We start from the raw sequence: 14,065 nt of genomic DNA on the forward strand, positions 1-14,065 counted from the left end.
CACCCGGACAACCACATTCATTCCCTTCATTTCCAACTGTGCTTTCCTTGATCAGAAAGGCAAAGAACTACAAGAGCTGCTGGCAATGAAGAAGGCAAGATGAAGGCGTGAAGACTCTAGCAAGGCTCTCCCGGGAGCTGACAAGAGCACAGGTGTGTCTGGGGACAGCCAGTCCAAGGAATCATGTCCCCACAAAATGAATCTTGAGCCTTAACTCTTGTCTGCATCAGCATCCAACAAGAGCAGCAAGATGCAGCCCTCTCCCTGTACCAGTGACACCACCCAGCGGAGGTACCCAGGGACCTAAGACACCATCTGGAGCAATGGTTCTCAACCCTGGCTCCATGTCAGAATCACCTAGGGAGCTATAAAAATTTTTTTTGTAATTACTGATGTCTGGGTCCCATCCCTAGAGTTTTCTATTCAATCTAGGTACTATTCATCTATTCAAGAAGTATTGAGTGCCCACTATGTGCCAGGGTCTATTCTAGGCCCCAGGGATATAATGCTGAACTTACATTCTAGAAGGCAAGACAGAAAAACACATGACTACATATGGCAATGTCATATAGTAATAAATGTTATGATGGAGAATGAGGGCAAGTGTGTGGCTATTGTAGAATGGGTAATCAGGGGAGGCCTCTCTGAGGAGGTGACATTTGAGCAGAGGTCTGAAAAAGGTGACAGAGCATCCATGAAAATTCAGGAGTCTCCACAGCATCCTCCCCTAGAATATGAGTTTTCAGCGTGACAGAGACCCTGCTTGTTCTGTTCATCCCCAGTCCCAGGGCCAAGAAAGTGCCTGGCACACAGCAGGCATCCGATGTACACGTGTGTTGAAAGGACAGGAGGGAGGGGGTGGTGCAATCACACGGCGTACCTGATGCGAGAGGCCGCTCTGCAGCACACTGTTCCTGGCGATCTCACACAGGTCACACGTGCTCAGCTTCCACACTTGAGCCGCAATTGCATATTCTTCCATAAGTGCTTCCTAGATTCCCCCAAAGTAAATGTGTTAGATGGGAGACTCTCCATTTCAATGCTTCACATATTTCCCAAGCTAGAAACATCAGACTGACATTGCAGATTTCATTTTTCTTTAAGGACTGGCACCTGAATAATAAAACAATATCCCCCCACCTTTAAATTACAAACTCCAGAGATCTTTGTGTGAAAGCTCAGGTTGCCAAAGACAGATATATCAAAGAACACCTACAGATTATCTGTTGACCAACACATGTTCCAAGCCCTGTGCCCATGACTGGGGATGCCAGCCTGCTCTCCTGTGCCTGTCTCCCTGTCGTGCACACTTTTAGTACCCATCCTATAGTCTTGCTTTGTATTTAACACATTTTCTTAAGATCATCCAAAATAAAAGTTAATCTGAGTAAAGAACAGAGATGGAACATTAAATAGGAATGAGAAGCGATCAAGGATCAGTAGTGAGATAGTGTTAGCCCAGAAGCATTTGGGTTTGAGCTGTGCTTATACTTCGTCCTCTGGGATGTGAAACGTCTGACATTTATCACAAGCCCTTCCGTCACCTCTTTGCCACATCATTGCCTCTGTATTGTAGAGCAGTGGTTCTGAAAACATGGTCCCAGCATTCCTGAGGGTCCCCAAGGCCTCTGGAAGGTCCTCCCTTTTCCAACTGTGCATGTTGTGAGGCAAGATTTTCTTCATACACTTTGATAAAAGTAATTTATCACAGCAGATTAACTGAAGAAGCAGAGATAAGAATCCAGCTGTCCTCTATCAAACTAGACATTAAAGAGATTTTCAAAACGCCATTCTTGCCATTCTCAGTATTTTGTTATTGTAGTTTGCAGAAATATGGTTATTCTCATAAAAATTGCTAAGTTTGTTAACATTTAATGATTTATTAGTGTTATTTTACATGAGTTAATATTTTTCAATTTCACACAGTTAAGTATCACTAGATACAAGGCATGTCAACCACAGCTCTCTGAGGGCCTCAGTTCTTCATAATATAAAGGGGTCCTGAGACCAGAAGCTTGGAGCTTAGAGCCTGTCCTAGAAGACCCAGGCACCTCTATTTTTACTAATCCGTGGCTGGTCTTATCAGTACCACCCAAACGTGCTCGTACACTAAGTGATGCATGGCATCGCCTTTCCCTTCCTCTTCAGTTTCCCAGAGATCCACAGTGTGCTAGTAATAATAGTGGTAACAAAAATGGTAGCTAACATCTTTAATACATGCTGTACGCAGACACTACATTAGACACTGATTCATTATCTTAATGAATCCTTAGAATAGGATAGAGGTGGACATAGGAACAATTTTATCCCTATTTTACACATGAAGAAGGATAAAATACAGAGAGGTCAAGTAAGTAGCTCTACCAACATCACAGAGCTAGTGAATATCAAAGACGGAAAATGAAAGGCAAAGAAAAATCCTCAAAGATTCAAGAACCCCGAGGGCTCCTGGAAGGAGCACTTCGCTCACCAGAAAGTTACCTCTTGTCTTCAGTGGGCCACCAATGCCACCCCAAAGGCAGAGCTGAGCCATGTGCTCAGGTGCCGGCAGTGGGAGGCCCTACAGTCCTTATCTTCCCCTAAAGTCCTCACCTTCGTGTAGTGGAACTGCATGGGGTCATCGGTGGAGAGAGAAACATGCAGTCCCTTATGCAGGAATTCCCTCAGAGGGTTTTTGGAATATTCGAGGAACAGACTGTTGTTGCTAAGAGGAGACATGGCAATGGGGATCTGAGCAAGGTAGTAGAGATACTGCAACACCGGACTCTGCAAAAGAACCACCAAACTCAGGAAACAAGAGCCAGCGAGGGGAGGGAGGAATGGGAGAAGCATTCACCAGGGGAAACCAGGGGTCCGGGCAGTGTCTGCGGGAGCCCCCAGTCACCCCAAGCTCCACAACGCCAGGACCCCCAGGCCCACCCTCCACATTTACCTCACTACTGCATCAGGGCCCATCCCTCCCTGGGACTGCTCTCCTGCCCACTAAGCGCTCCCTCTTGGCTCCAGACTGGAGGCACAGCTCAGGGCAGGAAGGGAAGGGCACCTACAAGGCCCCGGGCTGACCCCAACCTACGTCCTCAGCTGCCCTCCCCCAGGAGCTGACCCCAATAGGTCAGTCCTGGAGATGCCCACTTTTGTTGCTTTGCGCTCTGACCACAAACATTCAGGTTGAGACTGTAAACACTGCAGCTCTTCGGAGGTAGGAAGGGGCGGACCTGACCGGGCTAGAGTGGTTCTCTGATGTAGCACCCACCCCACACAGAAATGTGAAACGCGGTTCGACCTCCCCAGGACCAGGGAAGGAGAGGAGTTTGAACAAATATCCTTCCTATGGAAGTGAGTCAAAATACGGAGAAGACAGTGCATAGAGTTCATGGTAGCATGATTTACACGAGCAAAAAGTTGGGTGGATTCTGTGCAACAGCTAGAGCCTGGCTGAATCAGGCACAGCCCAACCAAGCGGCAGCCGTCCTTTCAGCAGCCTTTAGAATGAGCAGCGCAGAAAAACGCTTGTGACGATAAGGGATGAAGAAGGAACCAAAACTCTGTGTTCTTTATGATAAGCATATTAGAAATATGTTCTGGAAAAAGATGGGAATAGGAAATACTAAAAAGCTAATAATGCTGTTTCTATTAAAGTAATAGCAATAAGGACTTTTTTCCATTTCTCCATTTTTTTTGAAAATCTAAATTGTGATGTATTTGGCTATGTTTTTTCATAATTAAATACGAAGCCAAGAGACTACAGACGGCACAGCCCAGAAAAAGGCCCGGCCTTCCTGCATCACTGGCCAGAGCCTCCCAGGGCACAGGCAGGAGCCCAGGTGGTCCCACTCCTCCCCAGGGCAGCCCCGGGCGGGACTGTCACTGCAGGGCAGCCATCTGTCAGGGGCCCGGTTACCTTCTTGAGGAGCAGCCCATGGGAAATGTTGTCGGCAGTCAGGAAAGCAGATACCAAGTGAGTGATGGAGCCAGACTCCCCGCAGTGAGGCCGGAACAGGAACGTGCTCAGGCCCCGTTCCCTGCAGACGTGAGGCTTGTGGTGAGAAAGAACCCCTGGTCCACCTGCCCCGGGCCCCACAGGCCTGCACTGCTAGCTCAGGGCCCACTCCAGGGGAGACAGTCCCCCATGGCAGGGTCCGCACTGCTGAGGCAGGGCACCCTGGAAACAACCTCTCCCCAGGTGCTGAGGCCCAGGCCCAGAGATCCTCAGAACCAAGAGACCTCATCTCTGGGAAGAGAGGGCCTAGTCCTCCATCCTCTCCTCCCCTTCCCCAGGGCCTGGTAGCCCAGATTCGTAGACCTTCAGAGCAGGAAAGCCCACGAGAAACTGTGGAGTCCAGCCTCCTTGTTATAAAAAGGGGGTAAACCCAGATATCAGAAGCCACCGAGCAGGGCAACAGCAGAGCTAGAACTAGAGCCCCTACCTCGGAGAGCTCAGCCCAGGGCTCCAACCCTGGCCGTCTCCTTTCAATCATGGTCCCCCTCAAAACTTCCACACCCACAAACTAGCGCTGGCTGAGGCTGAGCTCTGAGGCCCCGTGGCCCAGCAGGGGTGGGAGGACGCTAGACGTGTGGGGAGGGACTAGCTCAGCATCCTGCCTCGTGGGCCTCGCCTCCATGTGTGCGCTGTGGGGAGCCTGGGCGTGAGACCACTGGATGGAAGCTCCATGAGCACGTGGATGCAATCTGTTTTGTTCCCTGTTATGTGTCCCGTGCCCAGGACGGTGCCTTAACATGGCAGGTGCTGTGATTCACTGAATGGATAGACGCACGTGTGAACACCACTGGCGTGGAGGTTAGTGAACGTGTATCAGCAGGTCCTGTGTCTCTATCATATCAGGGACAGACGTGCACACATGTAGGTGTTGGTGAGTGTGTGTATGGACGTGTGTCCAGGCATGGGGTCTGGCTGCCTTGTATGTGTGATCGTATCTGTGGCAGCAGGCACGCCTGCATGTGTGTGTAGCCCTGCGGGTACGTGCCCTGTGGGGTGGGCCCAGGAGCATCCCCTGGTTTGAGGTGTGCACAGCGGCCAGCTCACCCACCTGCGGAGGTTGTTGAGCACCATGATGTTGGCATACATGTAGTACAGGTAGTAGCTGTAGGGCGGGTTCTGCTCGCTGGTCCAGACGTCCGGGCTGGGGCTCTTGTCTGAGAACATGTGATCGCTGTGCTTGGACTCATCATCCACGCTGTCAAACCCCGTCACCTGGGCAGGAGGAGGGGTCCTGCGTCAAGCCAGGGCAGACGAGCTGCCAAAGGCCTTGGTATATGTGCAGCTGAAGTGAGCCTGCTAAAGGCGCTGGAGCCCAGGCCTCTCAGCTGGGGACCCCGTGGCCTGCCTGAGCCCCATTCTTTCCAGGGATAGTGAGTGGGCGCAGCGCCCCAGTCTGTCCCTCCGGGGCTTCCAGAGGTACCCAGGAAGTCAGTCTGGAGAGTGCCAAGCCCCTGTGTGGTGGCAACAGTGAAGGGGAGCTCAGGCCAGGCCAGGTGAACGGTGAGGCAGCTATACTCACCTCCCATCCTTAGGCTGTGCCAACAGCAGCGGTGACAACAGCTGTGAGGGGGAAGGGGACAGGCATTTCCCCTGCACCTACTGTATGTCAGGCCCTGCTTGAAGCACTCACCACACATCAGCTAACTTAATACTCAAGTGACCCTGTGAGGGAGGGCTTGGCTGACAGCAAAGCCGGGCCAGTTAAGGAGCTTTCCCACGTGAGACGACCAGCTCTGAGCCTAAACGGGCTCAGGGTCTGCACTGTTTGGGGCTGTAGGTGGAGGATGCCCTAGAGTGGCCATGATGTCCCAGGTGTGGCCAGCTGGGATGCCTCTCAAACAGGCCAAGGTGTGCGCCATCCAAGAGGGCCCCTTGGCAGGCTGAGCCATGGCTCTTGGGGTCAGAGCAGCTCAGGAGATGCCCACCCTCCCCCTGCACTTACACCTCAGCTGGGGCCCACACTGCACCTCCAGGGCCCCACCCGAGTCACAGGCTTCCCGTCACCTGCTCCCAGAGGTCAGGCCCTGATGGAGGATGTACCTGCAAGGACCCAGCTCTCAGCCAGCATGGAGGGCAGTTTTGCTCCTGTCCCTCAGCCACAGCTGTGCTTTGGGAAGGGGCCCCTGAAGGACCGGCTGAGTCTGCCTGTTCCGAAATGGCAGTAGGGGCCCAGAGGAGCAAGCGACCACCAGGGACTTGGCAGAATCTTCCCTCTCACAGTCATTATGTGTCAAAGGAAATGACAGGGTCCCACTGCAGCTCTCAGCACGGCCTGGACAGGTCTGGGTGCCAGGGCGGACCTCGAGTTTCGCTCTGCTCTGCGCTCACTAGCTCCATGCTGCACCTGAACTCTGGGGGCCCAGCATGGGGGCAGTGTCAGCCCCTCTCCTGGGCTCTGCTAATGCAGGGCCCCAAACTGGGCCTCCCATAGCCTCAAGCACAAAACATGTCCAAACCCCAACTCCTCCTCCCCAAGCCTGCTGTCCCCCCATAGTTGGCAGTGCCCTCTGAAAGGCACACCATCTGCTCCCCAACAAAGCCAGGCACCAGGAGGCCCCCCGTGACTCTTTCCCCTTGCTCACCTTCAGGGTGTGCCCAGGCCCCATCCATTCTCCACCCGTGCCCATGCCCGCCCAGGGGCCCCGCCCACCGTCTGTATACGTCTCACTTTCCTTAATGTGGGGATGACAACACCTGGGCCAGGGACCTGGGTACGAATTCCACTTCTGCCCCTTTTTAGCTCTGTGATCTCTCAGCTTTCACTTCATGTGTAAATCGGAGCTAGTCGCTTCACAGGACGGTCGTGAGGATTAAGTGAGATAATCCACAGTGTCTAACACACAGCAACACATAATCATGCTGCTTACTATTAACACCTACAAAATGATGTCAAGGGGGGCAACCGTGAGGCAGAAGCAAGATCACGTCATGGCGTGGATCACCAGAGCAGGGAGCGAATAATCAGTGTGAGCTGCGACTGCTGGTTCAAGGCCCCCGCACGTCTCCATTGCTGGAGCAGGCCCCTGACTCTCACCTTGCCCCCTTGCCCCCCACCTCCAGCTCCTTCTGTTCCAGGCCTTTCTTCACACAACAGCCTGCATGGTGTTTGTCTAAGACATAAATTCAGTGCCGTCCCTCAGCCCCTTCAAACTTTCCTGGCAACCCCCCAACTCCCCCAACCCCTACTACACACACACACACACACACACACACACACACACACACTCACACTCACACTCACTCAGTCACCCCTCCCTCCCCCACTCCCAGCCCTCTGGTATCTTCCCCACCTCCCTCACTGTCAGAAACCATCCCCATAAACTCTACCAGGCACTGAACTTGCTTCTCACCACCTGCAGCCAACTCTATTCTGGGCACCCAGGGGGCGGGACCAGCTCCTGCCCCCCTGATGCCCTTTCTGGTTAAGTCTCTCTTCCACCCTTCTCACCCTCTCCCACAACTAACCAGATAAATATGTTTTGTGGGGCTTGTGTGCTTAACCAAACAAGGTGGGAGGACCATTGGTTTCCAAGCAAAAGCAGGAGCCTGAAATGTCTGCATTTGTAACAACCTGAGGCTACAGCTGGGACAGAGGCCAGTCCTTCCAGCCCCACCTGGTCAGGAACTAATTCCTCAGTCTTTCTGCCTCACGGCTGCCTTCCCAGCACCCCACCCATGCCCGCAGGCCTGCCCCAGAGGAGCAGGCTCATTATTCTAGAAATTCAGCTTCTTGGGCTGGCCACCTCATGCCTGGGGCACACCAGTGACAGGATCTTAGAAGGGAAGGCTGACCCAACCCCCCCCCCCAGGATTCCTCTCGTCCCTCCCTCACTGGGCACACTGCCTGGGCGCCACCCACACTTACATATCTGAGGAAGAGGTGAAGCTCTCGGTGATCCTGAGGATTAATGGTGGCCTCAAAAAGGGGCAGGAAGATGTTCTCCAGCATCTTCCCAAAGCTTGGCAGCAGCTTCTTTGACCTAAATATGTCACTGGGGGAAAGCGGAGACTTGATGATTAAGGTGGACCCAACAGCCCCCTTGGCCCATCAGAGACCAGCCTCCCCAGTCCCTTCCCTCAGGCAGCACAGATCCCCATTTAAACACCCAGGGTAGATTCAGAGGTAGGGCTCCAATACAGATCCTCCCCTCCTTGCCAAGTTCTGCAACACTAGGCGTTGGTGGCACACTCAACACCTACCCATACCCATCAGAGAGCTTTCTCCAGCTAGAGGCCAATCTGGGAGTGGGGCGCTGGGATTCAGGCTGATCCAACTGTCTCCCCTCAGCTCAGTTCCCCTAAACCACGTGTCCCAGGCCCATCCAGGGGCCACATTGGCCAGACTGGAGAGGACAGTGGTGGTCTGAGTCATATCCAGGGAGAGGGCCAGCAGTGTAGGCCCCCCCACATCAGGTCATTCAGACCCTGGGCCTCACCCAAAAGGATAGCCCATCCTCAAACCACAGTGACAAGAAGATGGGCAGTAGTTCCCACCAGGCCTCTGCACATGTATGTTCTTCAAAGAACAGAGTTGAAGTGTCACAAGGACATCTTTGCCAACCACCCCGCCCTGTAGGAAAATCCCTGGGGCAGAGAGGCCTAGGCTGGCACTGGAACAGGCCCTGTCCCTCAGCAGCACAGACTCAGCAGCTCCTGTGGGACAGGCTGGCGACCCCAGAGGACACAGGTAGACAGCAGCTGCCTCACTTACTAGATCCGGGGCACCTGGATGATCCAGCGCATGTTGGGTGAGTAGACCTTGTGCTGGATGAACCAGCGGGCCAGGTTGGACCACTCCTCAGGACTGCAGCCGTAGATGGAGAGCCGTGGCTCTGAGTACTGGTACTTGCTCTCCTCCAGCTCCTGGGCCACCTCCTGGCACCAAGAAGAGCTCAGGTCAGCCCAGAGCACCCCAGCTGCTAGATCCTGCAGCTCCCTCAGCCACCTGCTCCTGGGCTCAGAAGGCCTGATCTACATCCCCTTGCTGCCACGTCAGCACTAACTCCACCTTCCTAGGGAAGAAGGCCTTGGACCTGCACAGTCACACACATGACCAGGCCAGACAGCAGAAGCATCTCCAAATGGGGCTAACCTATACCCGGTGCAGGCTGCAAACACACAGAGCAGCAAGCCTGGATGCCGAGAGTTGGGCCAGCAGTGGACACCCTCCCCCCGCTCTTGCCTGCAGTCAGCACAGTCCACACACAGCACAGCCTGCGCACTCGGGAGCCAGTGGCCAGGGCCACAGCACTTGGCACCCAGGCACCTGCACCTCGCCTGAGCTGGACGGTGGATGGACGGGGATTCACGAAGGGGAAGAGGACAGGAGGCCCTGCGGGGCCCCCACCCCATGAATGCACATGCTGTCAGGAATCCGAGGAGGGCTTGGAGAGGTCCAGGGCTCACCCACCTTGACCATCCGAGCAAAGTACTCTCCTCCCAGGTAGTTTTCAGTTTTCAAATACAGGTCTCGGAGTTCACTGGCCCCCACAGGGTTGTATTTGGAGTTGAACTTGTCAAAGCGGTGGAACGTCTGCCGGCCCTGGGGAGAAGGGACACCAGCCAGATCACCATGCAGCCACCACACACATGACCCCTTCAGGCCTTTACAAGGTGGCCTCTGTGAGCCACACTGAAAGATACCTTGTGTGTCAGTTCTTGCATGAGAACCTGGAAAGTCCCAGGGCCAGGATCGTGCATCCTCACTCAGCCAGCACTGGGGGCCTTTTGCAAGGCCCTCTGTAAAGGGGGATCAAGGGCCTCATGCCTGCAGGAGCAGGGCTGGCTGAGTGAGCCGAAAATACTGTAATTATCACATCAGTAATAATGTGTGTCCTATTACCGTTTAGACCTCATAAGGCACTTTTCTCCACATTGCCTCATTCAGTGTCTGGTTTAAGATTTTTTTATTGTGGTGAAATGTACATAACACAAAATTTACCTTCTTAACCATTTTTAAGTATACAGTTCAGTGGTATAAAATACATTCACGTTGCCATGCAACTATCACCACCATCCATCCCCATAACTCTTTTCATGTTGTAAAACTGAAACTCTGTACCCACTAAACAATAGTTCCCCCAGACCCTGGTAACCACCATTCTCCTTTCTGTCTCTATGAGTTTGCCTATTCTAGATGCCTCATACAAGTGGAATCATACAGTATTTGTCCTTTTGTGTCTGGCTTCTTTGACTTATAATGTTTTCAAGCTTCATCCATGGATGTAGCAGATATCAGTACTTTATTCCTTTTCAGGACTGAATAATATTCCAGTGTGTGTGTGTGCATTTTATTTATCCATTCATCTGTTGATGGACACTTGGTTTGCTTCCACTTTTTGGCCACTGTGAATAATGCTGCTATAAGCATTAATGTGCAAGTAACAGTTTTAGTCCCTGCTTTCAATTCTTTTGGGTACATACCTAGGAGTGGAATGGCTAGAATGTATGGTAATTCTATATTTAACTTTCTGAGGAACTGCCATACTGTTTTTCTATAGCAGCTGCAACATCAGTTAGTATTTTAATAACTTTGTAATGTCAATAAGGCACGTGGCAGTCACCATTTTATAAGCAAGGAAATAAAAGCTTAAATGAGTTGCTTAAGGGCACACAACTCCTAAGTGGAATTAGAATAGGGACCTCCCTGAGCAAGTCACACACTCTTTTCCCCTGTCCCAGGGCTGCTCCCAGCCCTGTTACTCTCTGAGGACAAACTACCTCTCACAGTCCCCATGAGACAGGCTGGGACCTGGGACTCCTTGCTGCAGTGCTACAGTACTTGCACCTGGACAAATGTCTCCTCAAGCAGCAAAATGCAAAGAAACTATATGGGACTAAAAATAACTGTGTGCATGCACAGTTGGGGCAAATTATGGACAAAAGATACAAAGAGGGCTTCCCTGGTGGTGCAGTGGTCGAGAGTCCGCCTGCCGATGCAGGGGACACGGGTTCGTGCCCCGGTCCAGGAAGATCCCACATGCCGCGGAGCGGCTGGGCCCGTGAGCCATGGCCGCTGAGCCTGCACGTCCGGAGCTTGTGCTCCGCAACGGGAGAGACCACAGCAGTGGGAGGCCCGCGTACCGCAAAAAAAAAAAAAAAAAAAAGATACAAAGAGACCAAAAAACCCTGCACTCAACACCACCAGAGGCATGGGCAAACCACCTAAGCCACCACTCCTGCCCGACCCCGGGACACATCCCTACCCTTACCCCATATAAGGTACAAGCTCACTCCCCACTCAGGGAGCAAGCACGCAAGGGAACCTGTTTGTTCTCGCTCCCCCCTGCTGCAGCAGGGTCCCCAATAAAGCCTTGCCTAAATTTCTTGTCTAGCCTCTAGTCAATTTCTATTGATCAGAAAGGCCAAGAACCCTGTTCCGTATCATCCACGGCTAGAAGAGAAAGAGATGCCTACGTGGCCAGCCTCTCTCCAAGCCCAATCCTGGCTCCTTTCCAGGGGGCTGAGTCCCCTGCCAGGACTGCACGAGGCCCTTTGGCCGAGCTCACTCACCGCATGGACATCCAGTGAGTCCACAGTGAGGTCGTACGGGTCCATGTGCAGGCTGTCGAACACCTGCCGCAGGGTGATCTTCCGGCCCCACTTCTCGGCAACTGTCCGGTCGGGCTCCGTCTGGTACGTATGCTTGATGAAGCGCAGCAGGTGCTTCTGGTTCATGCAGGCAGCTGCGTGGATGTGCGTGTCCACCTGCAACACAGTGGCCCCCAGCACGTGAGCTGGGCCACCTCCCCCCGGCAACAGGAGCCAGGACATCCAGGCTTCGGTGTGGAGCGCAGAGCCTCAGCACCTGCACTGACGCCAGATCCCCCGCCCCATTTCTCCTGTAGACTTTGGAACTGGTCTTCCTCCGTCTAGCCTTGCTGCCCAGTCCCCCCCCCCTCCTTACAGCACCAAGAGATCTTTTTTAAATGTAGGTCAGATCCAGCCACTATCCCTGTTAACAAATCATCAGTGCCCCCAAGTGTTCAAGATAAAGCCCAAGCTCCTTAGCCTGAGATTCAAGGCTTACTTCAAGCCTTAAGTCTCACCTTGCCACTGCCCTGCTCTCTGCTCCAGCCAGGACACCCCCACTTACAGGTGCCCGAGGTGCCATGCTATTCACACCGCGTGTCCTCAGCCTGGCATGCCTTCCCTCCTCCCCACCGATCCATCCACCAAGAAATTTCCCACGACTTCCTCCACGTGGCAGCCTGTCCTGATCCCCCAAGCACAGCGGATCATTTTTTCCCTTGCCCAACCTGGGACTCTAGCACAGACACTCCCGTCACTGTTTATGTCCTCCAATCTGATCTAATAATTTTCTGTCTACTTCATCACTAGACTGGGAGCTCAGTCCTCAAGGACAGGGACCATGTCTGATGCATCTAAGCCTCCAGCGCCTACCCCAGAGCCTGGTATGATGTTGAATCAATGGATGGATGAATGGACCAATGAACAGGTGTGGGAGGTTCCAATAGTTTCGATGATATCCACAACCTCATAGAAACCTGAGGACCCACCTAATGCCCCACAAAATCCCACACTTGCCATTGACCTCTCTGGAGCCCTCAGAGCATTCCCCTCAGCCACTAGCCCTAAAGAAACGGAGGCCTGGCTAAGCTGAGAGATGGCCTGAAGTCACAGTGAACATCCTGACCCCCTTCCATGAGCCCAAGGGGCCTGAGGGAGGTTCCCCCAGGAGGGTGGCAGCAGCCTCACTGACCAGGGTGCTGCCAGCTGCCAGCCCACACTCTGCAGTCCCTGCTGCAGCTGACTGGGCACTCTGCCAGGGCTGGGGTGAGGAGGCGGCTGACCTCAGGCCAAAGAATGCTGTTCACAGCTGGCCAGGCATCTCCAAGTCATGCCAAACCAGACATCCGATCCATTGAACCTCTGTGAGCTTTTTAATCAGCCAGCCCATATGACTGACCAACATCACTCACTCATCAGAGCCCTTCCTGCCCTTAATCCTGCCACTCCTACCAGAAAAACAGACCACTAGGCATCAGAGAAAGGAAGCACCAAAAGTTAAAACGTCATCCAAAGCACAGTACGCAGGCTCAGGCACAACACGGATGGGCTGGGCTCATGTGGGACACACAAGCGGAGGTCAGCCGGAGTAATCTCATCTGGACACAGCTGGGCTCAACTACCTCAGCATGACTTAGCACATTCTGGGCTTTCTTGCTGTCCTCTAGCATAGCAATGACACACTGCAGGGGGTGCAGCCTGTCCTCATCCCCAGGAGTCACTAGATGAGGGAGGAAAACAACTGGATAATCCAGGATGCATCTGATCCAAACTTCAAACTTACCAAGGTGATTATTTTAGGAACAAGTAAAAGAGCGTGTCATTGGAGGTCAGCATTTTCAACTCACCAGAAGACCCAAGAGCATTCCTTGCTTTCATCTAAGACCTGGGTCTAAACGAACAGTAGAGTTTCTAAACAGGGCTGGCCAATACCCGGCCCCTAAGCCAGCGCTGACTATTTCCACCCCTGTGGCAAACATCGGTCATCAATTACAGCACTCTTCACTAAGCTTCGGGAGTAGCCTCAGGTAGCCGCTCCCCGTTGGTCAAGTTTTGCACAGAAGATGAAACCTATCTGCTATCCCTGATATGACATTTAAACCGAAGTGGGTAAGGCCTAATCTTACCCAACTCCCAAGCAGCGAACACACTCAGCCCCTCATTCTCAGCTCTGAGCAGAAAACAGTCATCTCAGTTACACAGTCCTGCTGGTTTGGCCTGACGGTGCCATAACCCATGACCTGATGTGACGTTGCAGGTAATTTCACAAGTACCGCCCACACTGACCCACAGCCAGGCACAGCTCCTGCCTCAGAGCAGGACCCTGGCCTGCCCCCGTGACACTGACAGCCACTTGGAAGTATGGAGGCCACCTCCCAGCCCGGCCTGAACTTCAGAAAGTCAGCTCTCCTCCCCTAGCACAGGCTTCCGGGGTAAGATGAAGCAGCCAGCACTCAGGAGGCAGGGAGGGGCAGGCACAGCCTGACCTGGACGTGCGTTTACGGATAGCTGTGGTGCCAGAGAACAGCCCACTGT

General features: G+C 53.2%; 1 protein-coding gene across 6 annotated transcripts in view; it reads right to left on the bottom strand.

Moving 5' to 3' along the window:
- AMPD3 (adenosine monophosphate deaminase 3) overlaps positions 1 to 14,065 on the bottom strand; it is a 43,220-nt gene that overhangs the window by 2,051 nt on the left and 27,104 nt on the right. For all 6 annotated transcript variants that reach the window (XM_033404532.2, XM_033404533.2, XM_033404531.2 and 3 more), the window contains 8 exons: positions 11,513 to 11,707; positions 9,411 to 9,542; positions 8,712 to 8,875; positions 7,866 to 7,992; positions 5,049 to 5,212; positions 3,902 to 4,022; positions 2,593 to 2,766; positions 881 to 991 (listed from right to left, as the gene is read on the bottom strand). In XM_033404532.2, the coding sequence (XP_033260423.1) occupies positions 881 to 991; positions 2,593 to 2,766; positions 3,902 to 4,022; positions 5,049 to 5,212; positions 7,866 to 7,992; positions 8,712 to 8,875; positions 9,411 to 9,542; positions 11,513 to 11,707 (1,188 nt within the window). The remainder of the gene's footprint in view (positions 1 to 880; positions 992 to 2,592; positions 2,767 to 3,901; positions 4,023 to 5,048; positions 5,213 to 7,865; positions 7,993 to 8,711; positions 8,876 to 9,410; positions 9,543 to 11,512; positions 11,708 to 14,065) is intronic.

The sequence above is a fragment of the Orcinus orca genome, chromosome 8 (assembly GCF_937001465.1).
Source record: "Orcinus orca chromosome 8, mOrcOrc1.1, whole genome shotgun sequence".
Classification (NCBI taxonomy): Eukaryota; Metazoa; Chordata; class Mammalia; order Artiodactyla; family Delphinidae; genus Orcinus; species Orcinus orca.